The sequence below is a fragment of the Erythranthe guttata genome, chromosome 14, assembly GCF_056151865.1.
Source record: "Erythranthe guttata isolate IM_541 chromosome 14, IM_541, whole genome shotgun sequence".
NCBI classification, from domain to species: Eukaryota; Viridiplantae; Streptophyta; class Magnoliopsida; order Lamiales; family Phrymaceae; genus Erythranthe; species Erythranthe guttata.
In genome coordinates this window covers 17,319,766-17,335,440 of record NC_142546.1, presented here as the reverse complement: position 1 = coordinate 17,335,440, position 15,675 = coordinate 17,319,766, and the positions used below count along the sequence as shown (strand labels likewise).

Genomic DNA, 15,675 nt, shown 5'->3' with positions numbered 1-15,675 from the left:
GTTTTTATCAAACCATATCTGTAAATTTCTGATTTAGTATTTTCTTTACTAATTTACATGAATTTTTTTTTTTTTTGACAATAAAAGGGAATTTTATTAAGCGATATTCGCTAAATGCAACGGGAGATCAATACTCTCCATAGAAACAGTACATGAAATTTGAGCAATACAGTGAGCTAACAAGTTTCCCTGTCTCTTAACAAAATTAAACGAACAAGAATCAAAACTTTCACCAATGTTGAGGCATTCCTCCACAAACGCTCCGAACGATGAGAATTCCCACTCCCTGTTGTTGAGTGCATTTATCACTTGGAGGCAATCGCCTTCAAGTATAATATTTGTTAAGCCCATCGATTTGGCCATAGAGATCGTCTTCAACGCCGCCAATGCTTCTCCTTCCACAGGTTGAAGATTTCCCTGTATGCGTGTTACTTTCCAACCGAGACAAGAACCATAACTATCCCGAGCAACCATTCCCACCGAAAAGAAACTTTCCCCATTTGGAAATGCAACATCAAAATTTAATTTAACCACATTACTAGGGGGTGGTTTCCAAACACTAGGGTGTATATCCCGCATCCTCGAATTTGGGCAAATTTGTGCAGATTTATAAGCTGCTAAAAAATGGCGGCACCAACTGACCAAATCACATGACTTAATAACCTCTTCATCTTTCATAGCTCGATTCCTGTTGTCCCAAGCCTTCCATGCAACCACCATTGCAATATTGAAATTTTCCTCATCAAGTGATTGCTTCAATTTTCTAGTCCAGTTCCATATTGATGAATAGTTGTGGCTTTCCAATGTATCAAATGGGTGACTCCGCCACACCTTCTCCATACCCCTGCATTTTAGAATGACATGTAGGGGAGTTTCTTCTTCAATGTGACACGTGCTGCAAAGGGGCGATGAACTGATTTTTCGTCGAAATAATTCTGCATTGGTTGGAATGATATTAGATTTCAGTCGCCAAAGGAACATGCGAATTTTTGGTGGGATTGGGAGTTGCCAAATATATTTCCAGTTTTGTTGCTGTACTCCACTATACGAACCAGACTCATTTCTTCGACGACTTACCATAGTCATAGCGCAAGAAAGAATGTGGTGATAGCAAGATCTAACCGTGAAGTTACCGTGCTTAGAGAAATGCCATATCCACCTATCTTTTGCCATAACACTTCCCACCGGGACAGCCAATATACGTTCAACATCCACCGGCCAAAAGACTTCGTGTAAAATTTTTAAATCCCATTCGCCTGATTCTGGTTCGATAATATCCGAGACTCTATTAGGGAACCCCGAGTGAATTGGACGTCTTGTGAAAACCACGAGTTTACCACCATCTCGTAACCAAGGATCCGACCAAATAGAAGTATCCGCCCCATTGCCAATTCTTCTACGGATGCCCATCTTCAAATACGGGATTACGGTCCAAATACTCCTCCATGTTGCAGATGGACGCGACCCCAGATCCGCCGATAATAAATAGCCATGTGGAAAGTATTTAGCGGAGATAATTTTTGAAAGAAGTAGATCCGGGTTAGTTAAAACTCTCCACGCTTGTTTTACAAGAAGTGCAATATTGAAAGTCCGCATATCTCTAAAACCAAGCCCACCTTGATCCTTAGATCGACACAACTCCTTCCACGATGTCCATGCCAATCCTCTGTTCGCTCCCGACCCCCACCAAAACCGTCGGATGACCGATTCAATTTCTAGAAGAAGACCGTTTGGTAGCAAGAAACAACTCATAATATATGAAGGTATTGCCTGTAATACCGCCTTGATTAAAACTTCTTTCCCAGCCTTTGATAATTGTTTTTCCCCCCAACCGTTAATCTTGGACCAAACACGATCACGCAAGAAGGAGAAGATCTCTTTTTTGGTTTTGCCCATAGTAGCAGGCATGCCCAAGTATTTGTCATGCTGTTCCACCACTTGAAATCCGAGAAGCTGGTGAATTGAATTCTTTATCTCCTGAGAAGTCGATGGACTAAACATCATTGTAGATTTCTCAAAATTAATTTCTTGTCCAGATACTCTCGCATATGTAGCCAAGATTTCCTTTAAGTTTGCTGCATATGACTCAGTAGCTTCACCGAAAATGAGGGTATCATCGGCAAAGCACAAATTGGATACCACGGGAGCTGTCGGGGCCACATGAACACCTTTAAAATCGCCTCTTTCCACTGCTTTTGAAACCATAGCTATCAAAGCTTCAGCACAACAAATAAATAAATAGGGAGATAAAGGATCTCCCTGTCGAAGCCCTCTGGAGGGAAGAACGGATCCAAACTGTGCACCATTAAACAAGAAAGAAAATGAGACAGTAGAAACACAAAGCATTATGAGATCAACAAAAACAGTAGGGATGCCAAAGCGAAGGAGAATTTTTTTAAGAAAAGACCATTCAATCCGATCGTATGCTTTGCTAATGTCCAGTTTTAAAGCCATGTAATTTGTCTTTCTCTTAGAGCTGAGTTTAATAAAATGATTGATCTCGAAAGCTACAAGAACATTATCTGTGATAAGTCTTTTTGGGACAAAAGCAGATTGTGTGGGAGAGATCAAATCATTGAGAACTAATTTAAGCCGATTAGCCAATACCTTAGAACCAAATTTATAAATGACATTGCATAGGCTAATCGGTCTATACTCAGAGATTTTTTCAGGTGTTTTCACCTTAGGAATCAAGACAATATAAGTAAAATTCAAGGCAGAAGGAAGCTTTCGATTATTCAAAAAATCTAATACACAAGATAAAACATTAGACCCTAAAATATGCCAGTATTTAGTATAGAAAATAACGGGTAACCCATCGGGACCAGGGGATTTCAGAGGAGCCATTTGGGCAATGGCTCGGGTTACCTCATCCGAAGTGAAAGGCATAGACAGAAGTTGACTCGCGCTTCCGGTAACTCTCGTCTCAATGTTCTCCAGCACCTCATCTATCTCATCTTCTCTAGGATTAGTGGATTTGAAAATCTGCTCAAAATGTTCTGTGATAATGTGTTCGATATCCGCTTCTTTGTCCTTCCAACAACCCTCATTATCTTTCAGCTTGGACATTCTGTTAGTTCGGTTCCTAATAGTAGCTTTGGAGTGAAAAAACCGAGTATTCCGATCCCCTTCCCGTATCCATTGAATCTTACTTCTCTGACGCCAATACATGTCATTATCCTCATAGGCTTTCTCCAGTGCAGCCCGGAGTTTAGAAATTTCCTCCTTTCTAGCTTCGGTTTGATCGGCTTCTTGCAGCTCACGAATTTTTTTGTGGAGAGATTTGATGTGAACCTGAGGCTGCCTTAGTGTATTTTTGCTCCAATTGATCAAAGCAATACGACACTCATTATTTTTCCAGAGAAGATCCTCGATCGGATCAATACACTGATTATTAGCCCAATATTGGTTAATGATATCCTCACAATCATCTCTTCTAAACCAGGTAGCTTCGAATCTGAATGGTCTCTTCTTCCGCAAAGTTTGGACATTTTTTGAGTCACGAAGTATAGCTTTTATTGGCAAATGGTCTGATCCAGAGTAATTCAAATGATAGACACTTGCGCGGGGGAAAAGTGAAATCCAACCATTATTTGCACAACATCTGTCTAATCTACACCTAACTGTATCCGGGGCTTGTCTATTGTTCGACCACGTGAAAGGCGAGCCTTCAAAACCTAAATCAGACAAGCTGCAATCTTCCAAAGTATTACGAAAAGCCCGAATAGAAGCTGGCAGCCTTGCATTGCCCCCGGTTTTCTCACTATTGCTCAGTATTTCGTTGAAATCCCCACCCAATAACCACGGCATAGTGCGATGGTCTCTTAAATTACGAATGAGTTCCCATGATAAGTATTTTCGATCATATTCCGGATAGCCGTAAAATCCAGTTACTCGCCATTTGCTGTTGTGGTTCCTCTCATAAACCTCTGCATCAATATGGTTGTTCGAATAACTAATTAACCTTACATCAATATCTTTTTGCCACATTAATGCTAGACCGCCAGAATTGCCAATCTTGTCCACACTCACCCCATTGAGATTCCATTTGTTCTTTACTTTATCAATTAATTGGTGTGTTGCCCTCGTTTCCGAGAGAAACACCAGCAGGGGCCGATGATCTCGGAGAATATCCCCGAGCGTATGAATTGTCAAGGGAGCCCCGAGCCCTTGACAATTCCAGAATATGCAACTCATTGATTTCGGCGGGACTGCGATGCAGTCTCCGCCGTTGAGCTATAACCCTCGTCATGTAACTCCAGCTGCTGTCGTTTTCCTACTCTCTCTACTTCCCTTATACCCGCTTCTTCAGCCTTTTTTTTCCTGTTCTTGCTTGATATTTTGACTTGTCGTCGATTAGGTTGGCCATTGTTGTCACTTGCATGGAGCTGGATCGAATGAGTAAACAAAGTACTATCGTCCCAGTTAAAACCAATTTCGTTCTCCTTATTCTGCCCCAGGTCCAACCTGTGATTAGTACTTTCTTTCCGAGTGCCAAACTGAAAAATATTTGTTCCCCTTTGTGTAGGTTGTGCTAGAAAATCTGTCCCACCAATACTTTTCTCATTCACACTTTTCAGCGGCACTCTCGAGTGATCACTCTCTGGCAGGCTCGTCGCTTTCATCCACATTCCATAAGGGAGTTGTTCACCGGGATCAATGAAATTGTCTTCGTATCGTATAGGGCACCGATTCTCAGCATGTCCAATTAGCCCACAAAGAAAACAAAAATTGGGCAGCCTTTCGTATGTGAAGGCTATCCAATTTTTTGTCCCGTCAAGGTTATGCAAGTTCATCCCTCGCTTCAGACATTTGTTGACATCTATCCTGACCTTGACCCTCACGTATTGATGAAACTCTAGTTGCTTAGAGTTCAGGATCTCTACCACATCGCCAACTTTGCTTCCAATCTGATTTACCATAGGTACTGTTCTTTTGGATATCGGAAGATTGTGAATCCGTATAATTATGTTCATCAGATAGATGTCCATCGTTGTAGGGTCGGAATCTGGCTCGAGATCTTGGAGTAAACAAGCGTTTTTGTCCATCAACCATGGACACCCATTTTTCGCGTGATTATAATCCAGACGATGTTCAAAGCACAATATAAATCTGTTCGGCCCAAGGGATTTGACGTCACATGCCTTTACTGGTTGGAGAATTCGAAGCACGTTAGCCTTGATGGTATGTGCCGAAATCTCCCTGGAAGTTACGATTCGACCAATGAGTTGGTAGCCCCGATTTAACACCCTATCCGGCAGTGTCTGGTTGTCGACTACGATACCTTCCTCTTCATCTGTCGTTAGAGAGAGGTTTTTGGCCATGGATTCTGATAAACCCTCCATATGCGTTGAGATGAGATAGATGAGACACAATGAACAGAGAGATGCGAATCAGTGCGGCGGCGAGAGAAATTCAGATCTGAGAGGGTAAGAGCGGGAGAAAAATAGGTTAAGGATTGAAAATACAAAAAAGAAAGTATAACGTAAGACACCCAATAAAGAAAGAAATACAAAGGAACCCTATAGAAAACCAAATATGACTAAAATCCTGCACAAATTAAAGCATACGATCCGATCTACTGGTAACTAAAAAAGAAAATTCCACGGTGTGTGTATAGATTGACTGCTTGAGCGTGAGGAAGAAGAAGAATCAAGATATGCCTCTCATGATGAGAGAAGGGATTGCCTCTCACAATTTACATGAATTTGATGTCATTGAATTCTTTCAATTATAATTTATATCTATTGGGGGTTCTGCATTCGGTTCAATGAAATAGGGGGAATGCAAAATTGGGGATTTTAATGACAAATTTGAAATTTTAAAATTGAAATAGAGGGAGAGAACCACATGTCACTCCATGTCATTTTTTTCGGCCACATCATCTCGGGGTGTCAGTCATATCGAAATTTAACAGTCATATTGACTTCACGTGCGCCACACATGATATTTCTGTCCAAGTTGATTGACGGAGTTGACGGCAGCACATAAATTGTTAAAAAATGACAAGTTTGATGACATATTTCGTGGATGAAAATTTTTGAGAATATAAATCATTTTATTGGTAAAGTTTAGGAACATAAACTGTAATTTTCCTTAAGTTAGATGAAATTGTCATGCTCGCCTCACGTGATATCCACTTGGGACCATACAAATGAGCTGAAACTAATCTCCTTCCACCTCATTACTTACCTCTTCTCTCATCCAAATATTTAATGCCTAATTTATGTTAGTGGTTTGAAATTTGATTCCCTTTTTCAATTTCTCCCCAAGCCTAAACCTGCATTTTCCTTCACCACTTTTCGCTGCCTTCCACCACATCTTCTAAAAAAGAACAAGAAAATTGGCCTATGCAAAACCAGAAAAAGAAAAAAACAAATGACGTCCATTTATCTTCACTCCTACACATAACACACTTCAATCTTGCAACATCAGTGGCAAAATAAAGGGGGGAAAACCCACCACCACCAGGGCACCAATGTAAACCCGGAGCTGAAACCAAAACCACCACCATCAGAGCTCTACTCATCTTTTATGCTACAACAAATAACTTGAAATGAAATATAAACTGCAACTTGCGAAATTACCAGATTCAAAGGTTAGAGATTGCAACTTGGAGAAATTTTCCAAAATCAAAGATTATTAATGCACGATCGTGATGTTCCAACTCCACAAACATTTCAAAATTTGTGAAATTAGGGTTGAACGATCACGATGATGTATCAAATCACCTCAATTTGAGTATTAGAAAGGGGAATATGGGGTTGGATCTTCGTTGCAATGATTTTAGAGGCAATTAGGGATTTAGAGAATAGAAGTTGGGGGAAGCTTCCATGTGGACTGGGTGTGTTCCAGGCTTCCAGCTGGTTGGACGTCATGTAAGGCGCGCGTGACATTTCCGTCCAAGTTAACTGAAAAAGTTGACGGTCAAATTAAAAGTGTCAAAATGTGATAAGATTGACGACTAATTTAGTGAACTTATAAGTTTCAAGATTAAAATCATTTTAGGTGACAAGTATAGGGACAAAAGTGTAATTATTCAGCTTATCTAACATGGAGATGGAGACACATATTAAACAATAGAGACATGAAATGCGCACGACTTTTTTTCCCTTATAATTTCACAATATGTTTTACGTGTCTTGCATTATCTTTCAACAATTTGCATTCTCCCTCCATTGACCCATCTTTGTGTTTACTGATTGGATCTATTCACTTAAAAAATTCTCTTGATTTTTTAATTTTTTTTTTGGGTCCAAATAAAGTAAATAATGATGTGTTTTAAGAATTCAGTATTTGGGAGTTGTTTGATGCTAGTTGCGTTTACGTGTTGGATTAACGCGAACATCAGCGAAGCATTCGGGACATTTGGATTGGATATACACCACAGATATTCAGACACCGTCAAGCAATTCTTGAATGTGGATGGGTTGCCGGAGAAGGGTACGGTTGACTATTACACCGCCATGGTCCACCGTGATCAGCTCTTCAAGGGCCGCCGCCTCGCTGCCGCCTCCACCCCCATCCTAACTTTCGTTGGTATTGGTGGCAACGAGACTTACAACATGTGGGCTCTTGGATAGTAAGTTTTGTCCTATTTTTTTTCATTTTTTTTTTGCTTGTCTTTTTGTGTTTGTAAAAGTTTTTTTTTTTTTTTAATTGATTATCATTAGCTTCGTTTTGAATGATAATCAGGTTTTGATATTTGCAAAATCAATTTTATTCTTGTTTCATTAAAAATTAAATGCTTTAATATTTAATTTCAAAAGTATGTACATGTAAATCTTAGGGAAACGTCAATGATGTAAGCAAATTGTGTCTCTAAATTCTGATTTGGAAATCCACGTAGAGACTCGATAGAAGTTTAGAGTCTCTAAAAGAAACAATCAACAATTAGGGGTTCTATACATTTGAGTGTCTAAATTATATTACAAATTCTTTTGTATAATAATTTATTAGGGATTTAAATACTATTCATACAGTAGAACCTCGATAAATTAATACTCAATAAATTAATAACTTCGATTAAATAATAGTATTTTCTGGTCCAGGCTCAGTAATAACCTACTCAATTAATAGTTCGTTAATTTAATATTTTGCTAAACTAATATAATTTCATTAGTCCCGACTGTATTAATTTATAGATGTTTAGTTGTATATGAAATTTTAGATAATTATTCTTACCAAGTAATATTATTGTGTAACATAAGGTAACACAATAATATTTTTGTGTAACACAGGGTAACAAAATTAACATTATTATGTTGATCGATCGACACAACCCAAATAAATTAAACAGGAAATAATATTACTGCACTGTGTTAGACATTATATTAATGACCGGTCAATAAAGCAAAAGAAGAAAAGAATACAAACAAATGTAAAATATAAAAGGGGATTGTCAACAGCTCAATGACGTTCAATTGAAATAAATGGAAAAAAGTCAAAATCGAGTTTAGGGGTCAAAATTAGAATTAATTTAGGGTTAAGAATAATGAATTGGGTTTAAAACGAGTGTTGGTAAGATTTGTCATAAATATTATGATTGCTTTTGTTTTGTAATACATGTTGTTGAACGGATGAACTTATTTGCGAACCAGAAAAAAAAAAACGGCTTAAACTAGATCAATAAAATGACCTTTTTTAAATTGTAATAGAATCTGGTGTACATTGTTTTTACTTTAACGTTGCGACCGTGCTTATTTACAGCTTGCACTATTCAATTGTTAAAGTGGGTACTCCTGCTTCGTCGTTTCTCGTCGCACTTGACACCAACAGTGACCTATTCTGGGTGCCATGTGATTGTAAAACTTGTCCACGTTACTTCAACATGACCGACGAAACGGTAAGTACCTTCATTTTTCGTTAGTTAGTGTTTCAAGTTAGACACGGCCATGGGCCGGTTTTGGGTCCGGAACCGGCCCGAACCGGCCCGTTGACGACCCGGCCCAACTCGTTGACCGGTGAACCGACCCATCGTCCTCGGTTCTATGAAATGGTGAACCGTGAACCGCCGGGCCGGGCCGGCGGTTCACCCGGATTTAAAAAAAAAAACAAAAAATTCAAAAAAAAATGCAAATAACGGCGCCCGAACCGGCCCGAGTGAACCGGCCCGGGTGAACCGGCGGTTATTTGCTTTTTTTTTGAATTTTTTTCCCCCCCAATTTTTCCTATAAATAACCTCACACCCCAATTTTTCCTATAATTTACTTATTCATCAAATATTTCAAAATAAATAAATAAATAAATTCAAATTTTCCGGGCCGAGCCGGAACGGCCCGGATAGACCCGGAACCGGCCCGAACCGGCGGGCCAACCCGGCCCGCCGAACCGTGCATATTACGGGCCGGTTCCGGTTCAGGAAAAAGTGAACCGTGAACCGGTATGAACCGGCCCGAACCGGCCCGTGGTCGTGTCTATTTCAAGTCATCTATAAACCGCAGTAACATATGCCCTTGATCGTGATTTCTACGATTTTAAAATAATTAAATCAAATTTAACATTTAGTTGATTAGAAAAACAAATACGGAATAAAATTAATTAAACGAACAAAAATGTATGTGCTATTATTCATGAAAATCAAATAAAAGTTTTTTGAAAACCCGAAACCCGAAACCCGAATAAAATGATCAAAATCTGAAGAAAAAAAAACATACTTTAGCTTAAATGGTAAGTTACAGCCACCCCTGAGGTAAGGTCAAATTACGAAAAAACCCCTCTTGTTTGGATAATTACAATCACCCCTCAACTATGAATTTGCTTACACGTCCACCTTTCGAGTGTCAAATTTAGTGAAATTTTCTAAATTTTGTAAAATATTCCGCCGTCAAAAAGGGGAAAAAAAGAAGCTAAACATATAAAACAATGTCACAATATTAATTTTCAAAAAATAAACAAAATTTCAAAACCTCTAAACATAATTATTCTAAATATTTGGCTGCTACACTGTTTTCCGTCTACTTCCAGAATGTATACAAACATTACATTGACTCATAAGTTACTCCTCCAAAACGAAATGGAAATAAGCGCTATTATTTTTTTTGCCCTAATTTTTTTTTTATCTCCAATTGTTAGTTATTTAATTTCAATGCTACAGAGATTCGAACTAAGTATATACAGTCCAAGTAATTCGACAACTAGCTCGCCACTTCCGTGCAATAGCACACTATGTGGACCCACAAGAACGTGCTTGGCCAGGTCTAATACTTGTGTATACCAACAATTATACGGGGCTTCCTCGAGTACAGGAATATTAGTCGACGATGTCTTGCATTTGGGTTCAGATACCAATCCACAAGACCCCGTTGATGTCTCGGTTACATTCGGGTGGGTACTTTTTTTTTCTCTGGAGTTATTGGTTTATTGCATTTAGCACACCTCGGATACATATGGTACATTTACATATATAAATAAATCATACATTCTCGAAATGCTATAAATATATGATTTATCCATTTTATAATTGCATATTGCCGCTCTATAATAAATACATTAAGTAAAAAAAATGTTTCTTAAAAAGCAAAAATCAGAAAAGTAGTATAGATTTAATAAAAAAAATTATGAAGATGTCATTAACAAAGAGAGTAATAACAAAGGAAGTGCAAAACCGTTCTATGAGATAAGAAAGAAAAAAATGTAAAAATAAATAATTAAAAACTAATGATTATTAGGATTGTTGTCCGTTTCTTTCTTTTATATATACAGATTACCAAAAACTTCACTTATGATGATTTTTAGGAAATTACCCCTAAAGACTCATCCTTTAGAGGGTTGTGTACTTCAAAGATGTATGGTTGAAAGGTTTTTACTAATATTAATAACACGAGATTTTTTTGGCAGTCTAACAAACTCGAAAAAATTATATACTTTTACTAATATTAATAATTTGTTCCACAATTAAATTTAATGCATATATATTTTGTTTCAGATGTGGAAAGAATCAAACGGGTTATTTCTTGGAAAGCGGTGGTGGAATTAATGGTGTATTCGGACTTGGTATGGGCGGTATATCCGTTCCTAGCATTTTAGCTAGCAAAAGTGTTACCGCAAATTCTTTCTCCATGTGTTTCTCCGACGAATATTTTGGTAGAATCGAATTTGGAGATAAAGGGAGCCCGGAACAAAAAACAACTCCCTTCAATGTTCAAAAATCAAAGTAATTGCAAGAGTAGTCTTTCTTTTGCTTTTTTTCTTTTGTTTTATTTTTTCATCTTTATTAATCTTCCCTTGCTTTATGTGGCAGCCGAACATATAATATAACTGTGATACAAATTGGTGTGGGTAATAATGTGACAAATCTTGAATTCACCGCAAATTTCAACACCGGCACCGCGGTTACACACTTGACCGATCCAGCTTACTCGTTTTTCGTGAACAATGTAAGTTACATATATTATCGAAGATAGTAATATTCAATGATACATTTCAGTAATACCTTAAGCTTTTGGTTGAGGTGGTCATTCAACATAGATAAAGTTTATTTTTTAGCCAGAAATCTGATTCGACTTTCCTCTTATGCAGTTCAATTCTCGCATTACCGAGAAACGTTATCACTATCCAGCTGACGCTGCTTTTGACCATTGCTATGTACTCCGGTACTTTTAATTTCTAAGAGCTGATATATTTTTTTAAGGGGAAATTACAGTTTCCATCCCTCAAGTTTGCACCAATTTCACTTTAGTTCTTCATGTTCACAAAAAACATATTTGGTCCCTTATATTTCGATAATTTAACACTTATGGTCATTTGCGTTAATTTACTATTAATCCGTTACTTAAGGCAGTGACGGGCACACACTTGATTCCGTTAGTTTTAATGGGAAATTGACGGAGATGGCTAAAAATGTTGAATTTTTGAAACATGAGGGATCAAATGTATTTTTTGTGAACATAGAGGGACCAAATGTGAAATTGGTGCAAACTTGAGGGATGAAAATTATATTGTTCCCATTTTTTTTTTTTAATCATATTCATTTTTGCCTCATGATTTATATATGTTTCCATGCAGTGCAAATCAATCTATGTATACAACCCCAAACTTGACCTTCACCATGAAAGGTGGAAACCAATTTAATGTCACTGCACCGACGATTCAGTTTCGGGAGGTGAGTATTTTTCAGTTGAGAAAATTCAATTTTAACAAAAAAAAAAGGATAAATTACAACCACCTCCATGTGGTAAAGTTTGATTACGAAAAAACTCATTCTTTTTGATAAATTACATCCAACCCCTAAAGTTTATAAATTTCTTACACCCACCCCTACAAAAGGGTGTTAATGTAAGAAATTTACAAATTACAAGGAGTTTGATGTAATTCTAAAACATTTATAAGTCTTTTTGTAAATAGACCTTACCAAGGGTGATTGTAATTTACCCAAAATAGAAGTGCTAAGATTTTCTATTCATATGCAGGTAGATGGATATGTATATTGTTTGGCTATTATCAAAAGCGAGGGTATTAACGTCATTGGACGTGAGTATTGGACCCCATGTATCAATTGTTTGCTTTTATTTTCAGTAGTTGTTTCCTTAAATTGTTTTTTAAATTGCATTAACTTCAATAAAATGTTACTAATTAAAAAAAATTGGGTTAGTAAACCACATTAATATATACATTGATCTTTTCTTCGCAGAAAACTTTATGACGGGGTACCGGCTTGTCTTTGATCGGGAGGATATGGTTTTGGGCTGGAAAGAATCGGACTGTGAGTAGCTGGTTTCGTCTTTCTTTACACTTTTTCCGTTCATTATCTAAAGTGACCATGCATCCATTTAAAATGCATTATTATTAAAATTAAAATATTAATCTCAGGCTCTGATTCCGTCTCGTTGATAACTCCATCCCCACCCAATGGAAACTCCACTCGTCCGCGTCAACCACAACAACCACCACCACCACCAACAGCAACACCACCAACAACACTGTTGTTCCCGATACATAAAACGGGTAGTGAATTTAGTAAATTGGTTGAACAAATTAATTAGTGAAAATACGAAAAGATTATCTGCAATGAACGTAAATTTGCCGAGGCGAGTTGACTCTGTCCTTAAGACGAAATTTCCCCGCAACGGTGCTAACGGATTAAATGGAAATCGTCTCCCAAGATACAACGGCAAGGCTTGGAATAGGAGCACTCCAAATCCCAAGTACGACGAACTGTACTTTGTGTAGAACTTTTCGAGACAATCTGTGAAGGGTAGGCTTAATATGCAGTAGGCTTATTTTTTGGATTGAAGTGAGGAATTGTGGGAAAGTTATGGTCTATTTATAAGGTTCGAAAAGTAGTGTCCTTTGGAGCAAAAAGGTACCTTTGTTTGAATGGTTGCACCATTTCAAAGGTACCTTTTGTTTGAATGGTTGCACCATTTCGAGTTGAGCCAATTGGGAGTGGTTGCACCATTTCGAGTTGAGCCGAATGGTTTGCATTGGTTCGGCCGCACCAATTCAGACCAGTCAGACCAATCGAGATGGGCTTCGAGTAATAAGGGCACAATGGGTTAAAAGCCCATGACTTAATGTTTTTGGCCCGTCCCAATATTTTGATATATATACAACTCAGTACTTCTCTACTTTTCTAATGTGGGATAACTCAAATCCCACTTTCCTTATATTTTGGACTAGTAATTTTTTCATTCACCACAAAATTGGTTCTAATCCAAAATTCATTTATATACTCAATTAGACCGTACAATAACATTGATAAAAAATTGTTCATGACTCAATTTTTAACCAATTTTCCCAACAATCCCCCACATGAATGAAAACGAGGGCGTCGATTCTCTCTAGAGTTCCCACGAATAGTATTGCATCGGGATAGGTAGCATATAGCTTTGAACCTTCCGTAGTGGAGTTACATCGGATTTACTAGGCTGAGTAGTGAACGCGATGTCTTGAACTGTCAGCCGTTCGTGTAAACCAAGACAATGCAACCCACACAATACTATTCTCACATTTCCTTAGTTCTCATGATTGTGTCCGTTTTGGCCATGGACACACATCTTGGATTCATAAGTGTTTGTCAATTCTTTTGAAGCGGCCCTCACTTCATACACTTACATAGGTGATCTCCTATTAAAGGTATCCTGCCAATACCTCACCTTTTGTTACAAGGTTTTGGAATCATTAAAAGCTTTCGCTTATCCTTTACCCTCTCTGCAGGTAGCACTATTATATTTCGCGGGAATGAGTTAGGAATGAGTTCCTTAGTGCTCCACTGAACTTTCTTAGCTTAGTTGTCCCTTTTGAACCAGTTCTTGGGATCTCCAGTCAGCATGGTTGGGTTACCACCAAGATTGTCCTTAATTTATGGGTTTTAATCCCATTCCCCTAGATAGGCAATATGTTTGATCTCTTTAGTTGACTTTTAGTCGCGGATCCGCTATTAACCATTGATTTTCATAATCAATATTATTTCTTTTGAGATCAATTGCCTAATGGTCTTATGTGTACGAGTGTATCGATACTTGCCATTATACATGTCGTTTGTGCCCTTAACGTAACCGATTGGTTATCACAATTTATTCATAATTGTAGACACCGACTAAGTCCAACACGGAACATCCTCCAATAATTTTATAAAATTTATTCAACTTCTTTTCTAACCTTATCTCAAGTTATACATTCGAATTCGTCCATGAATCGAGCTATTCAATTTTGTTTGAGGATTTCCAAGATACATAATCTTAGTGGACTCAAATATCCAATGTACTTTCCTAATACAATAAGATATTTTCTTTAATGTAATCCATTTAAAGGCGATACTTAGATTACCTAAGAACCCTTATAATATCATTGAATGATTATTTATTTTGGAATTACATATTTACTAGTTTGCAATTCATTATGCTGCCAAGCTATCCAAAAATATTTGTAATTGAACCATTGTTCATCATTATTTTTGGCAAGGTAAACACTTGGTTTTTAGACAACTAGATCAATTTTCTAGTAGTGTCTCAACATGAGACTTTCAATAAGACTATCTTTGGTTTAGTGACTTTAATCTATAAGATTACATCGTCTAAACCCTCGTCTTTTGACATCAAACATAATTTTATTTTTATTTTCAATATTTTCTCAACGTTCAAAATAATATCATGATCATTATCTCATGATTATAATGTCGTCTATGGACATACACTTCCATGTGCTTTTAATGTAAACACACTGGTCACACTCGTTATTACGAGAACTATTTGATAACACAATTTTATCAAATATTACTTTAGAATCACTTAACGAGTTTCAATATCTTGCTATAAATAATCAAGATTTTCCATAGCTATTTAATTTAGCTTAATTGGACCACCATTTTAATTCTTCTTTTGAATAGTCCATCTAAACCTTAATGGTTTACTACTTGAAAGAAGACAATTGTCCATTTATAACTCATAAGTTAATAAAATAAAATCAAAATCAAACGTATTGATTTTCTTTGCCATCTTGTTGTATCTTGATTGTTCATCACTTTGATGATTTACCACTCACACATATATTAACTTGGTTGTTCATCACTTTGATGATTTACCACTCACACATATATTAACTTGGTTGTTCATCACTTTGATGATTTACCACTTACACATTTATAAGTTCTTTTATTACGAACTTATTTATTTTCTTATTTTACAAGAAAACACAATATAATCAATTTGCATCAAGAGTGACTATCTTGTGCAC

General features: G+C 37.2%; 3 protein-coding genes across 3 annotated transcripts; 1 reads left to right on the top strand and 2 right to left on the bottom strand.

Moving 5' to 3' along the window:
- Nucleotides 1-62: 62 nt before the first annotated feature.
- On the bottom strand, nt 63-5,695 carry LOC105977118 (uncharacterized). The gene is made up of 2 exons (XM_013002392.2): nt 2,869-5,695; nt 63-2,295 (listed from the first exon to the last, which is right to left on the bottom strand). The coding sequence occupies exons 1-2, from the start codon at nt 4,195-4,197 to the stop codon at nt 97-99; spliced, it is 3,528 nt and encodes a 1,175-aa protein (XP_012857846.2). The 5' UTR covers nt 4,198-5,695; the 3' UTR covers nt 63-96.
- On the bottom strand, nt 4,295-5,345 carry LOC105971262 (uncharacterized). Its single transcript, XM_012996110.2, has 2 exons — nt 4,468-5,345; nt 4,295-4,388 (listed from the first exon to the last, which is right to left on the bottom strand). Exons 1-2 carry the CDS (start codon nt 5,343-5,345, stop codon nt 4,295-4,297), a joined length of 972 nt encoding a protein of 323 aa, XP_012851564.2.
- Nucleotides 5,696-7,263: 1,568 nt separating the features above from the next.
- Nucleotides 7,264-12,711, top strand: LOC105958453 (aspartyl protease family protein 1-like). The gene is made up of 9 exons (XM_012982456.2): nt 7,264-7,582; nt 8,710-8,845; nt 10,097-10,326; nt 10,928-11,155; nt 11,243-11,378; nt 11,521-11,594; nt 12,007-12,103; nt 12,411-12,471; nt 12,632-12,711. Exons 1-9 carry the CDS (start codon nt 7,272-7,274, stop codon nt 12,709-12,711), a joined length of 1,353 nt encoding a protein of 450 aa, XP_012837910.2. The 5' UTR covers nt 7,264-7,271.
- The last annotated feature ends 2,964 nt before the right edge of the window (nt 12,712-15,675 follow it).

Excerpts from the sequence above, each read along its gene's own strand:
- LOC105977118 (XM_013002392.2), bottom strand. The coding sequence starts at position 4,197 with ATGAGTTGCATATTCTGGAATTGTCAAGGGCTCGGGGCTCCCTTGACA. Across the intron at positions 2,296-2,868 it reads TGCCTTTCACTTCGGATGAG|TTTGGATCCGTTCTTCCCTC; the intron begins GTAACCCGAGCC and ends AATGGTGCACAG.
- LOC105958453 (XM_012982456.2), top strand. The coding sequence starts at position 7,272 with ATGATGTGTTTTAAGAATTCAGTATTTGGGAGTTGTTTGATGCTAGTT. Across the intron at positions 7,583-8,709 it reads AACATGTGGGCTCTTGGATA|CTTGCACTATTCAATTGTTA; the intron begins GTAAGTTTTGTC and ends GCTTATTTACAG. Across the intron at positions 10,327-10,927 it reads GATGTCTCGGTTACATTCGG|ATGTGGAAAGAATCAAACGG; the intron begins GTGGGTACTTTT and ends ATTTTGTTTCAG.
- LOC105971262 (XM_012996110.2), bottom strand. The coding sequence starts at position 5,345 with ATGGAGGGTTTATCAGAATCCATGGCCAAAAACCTCTCTCTAACGACA. Across the intron at positions 4,389-4,467 it reads AAAGAAAGTACTAATCACAG|CTCCATGCAAGTGACAACAA; the intron begins GTTGGACCTGGG and ends CATTCGATCCAG.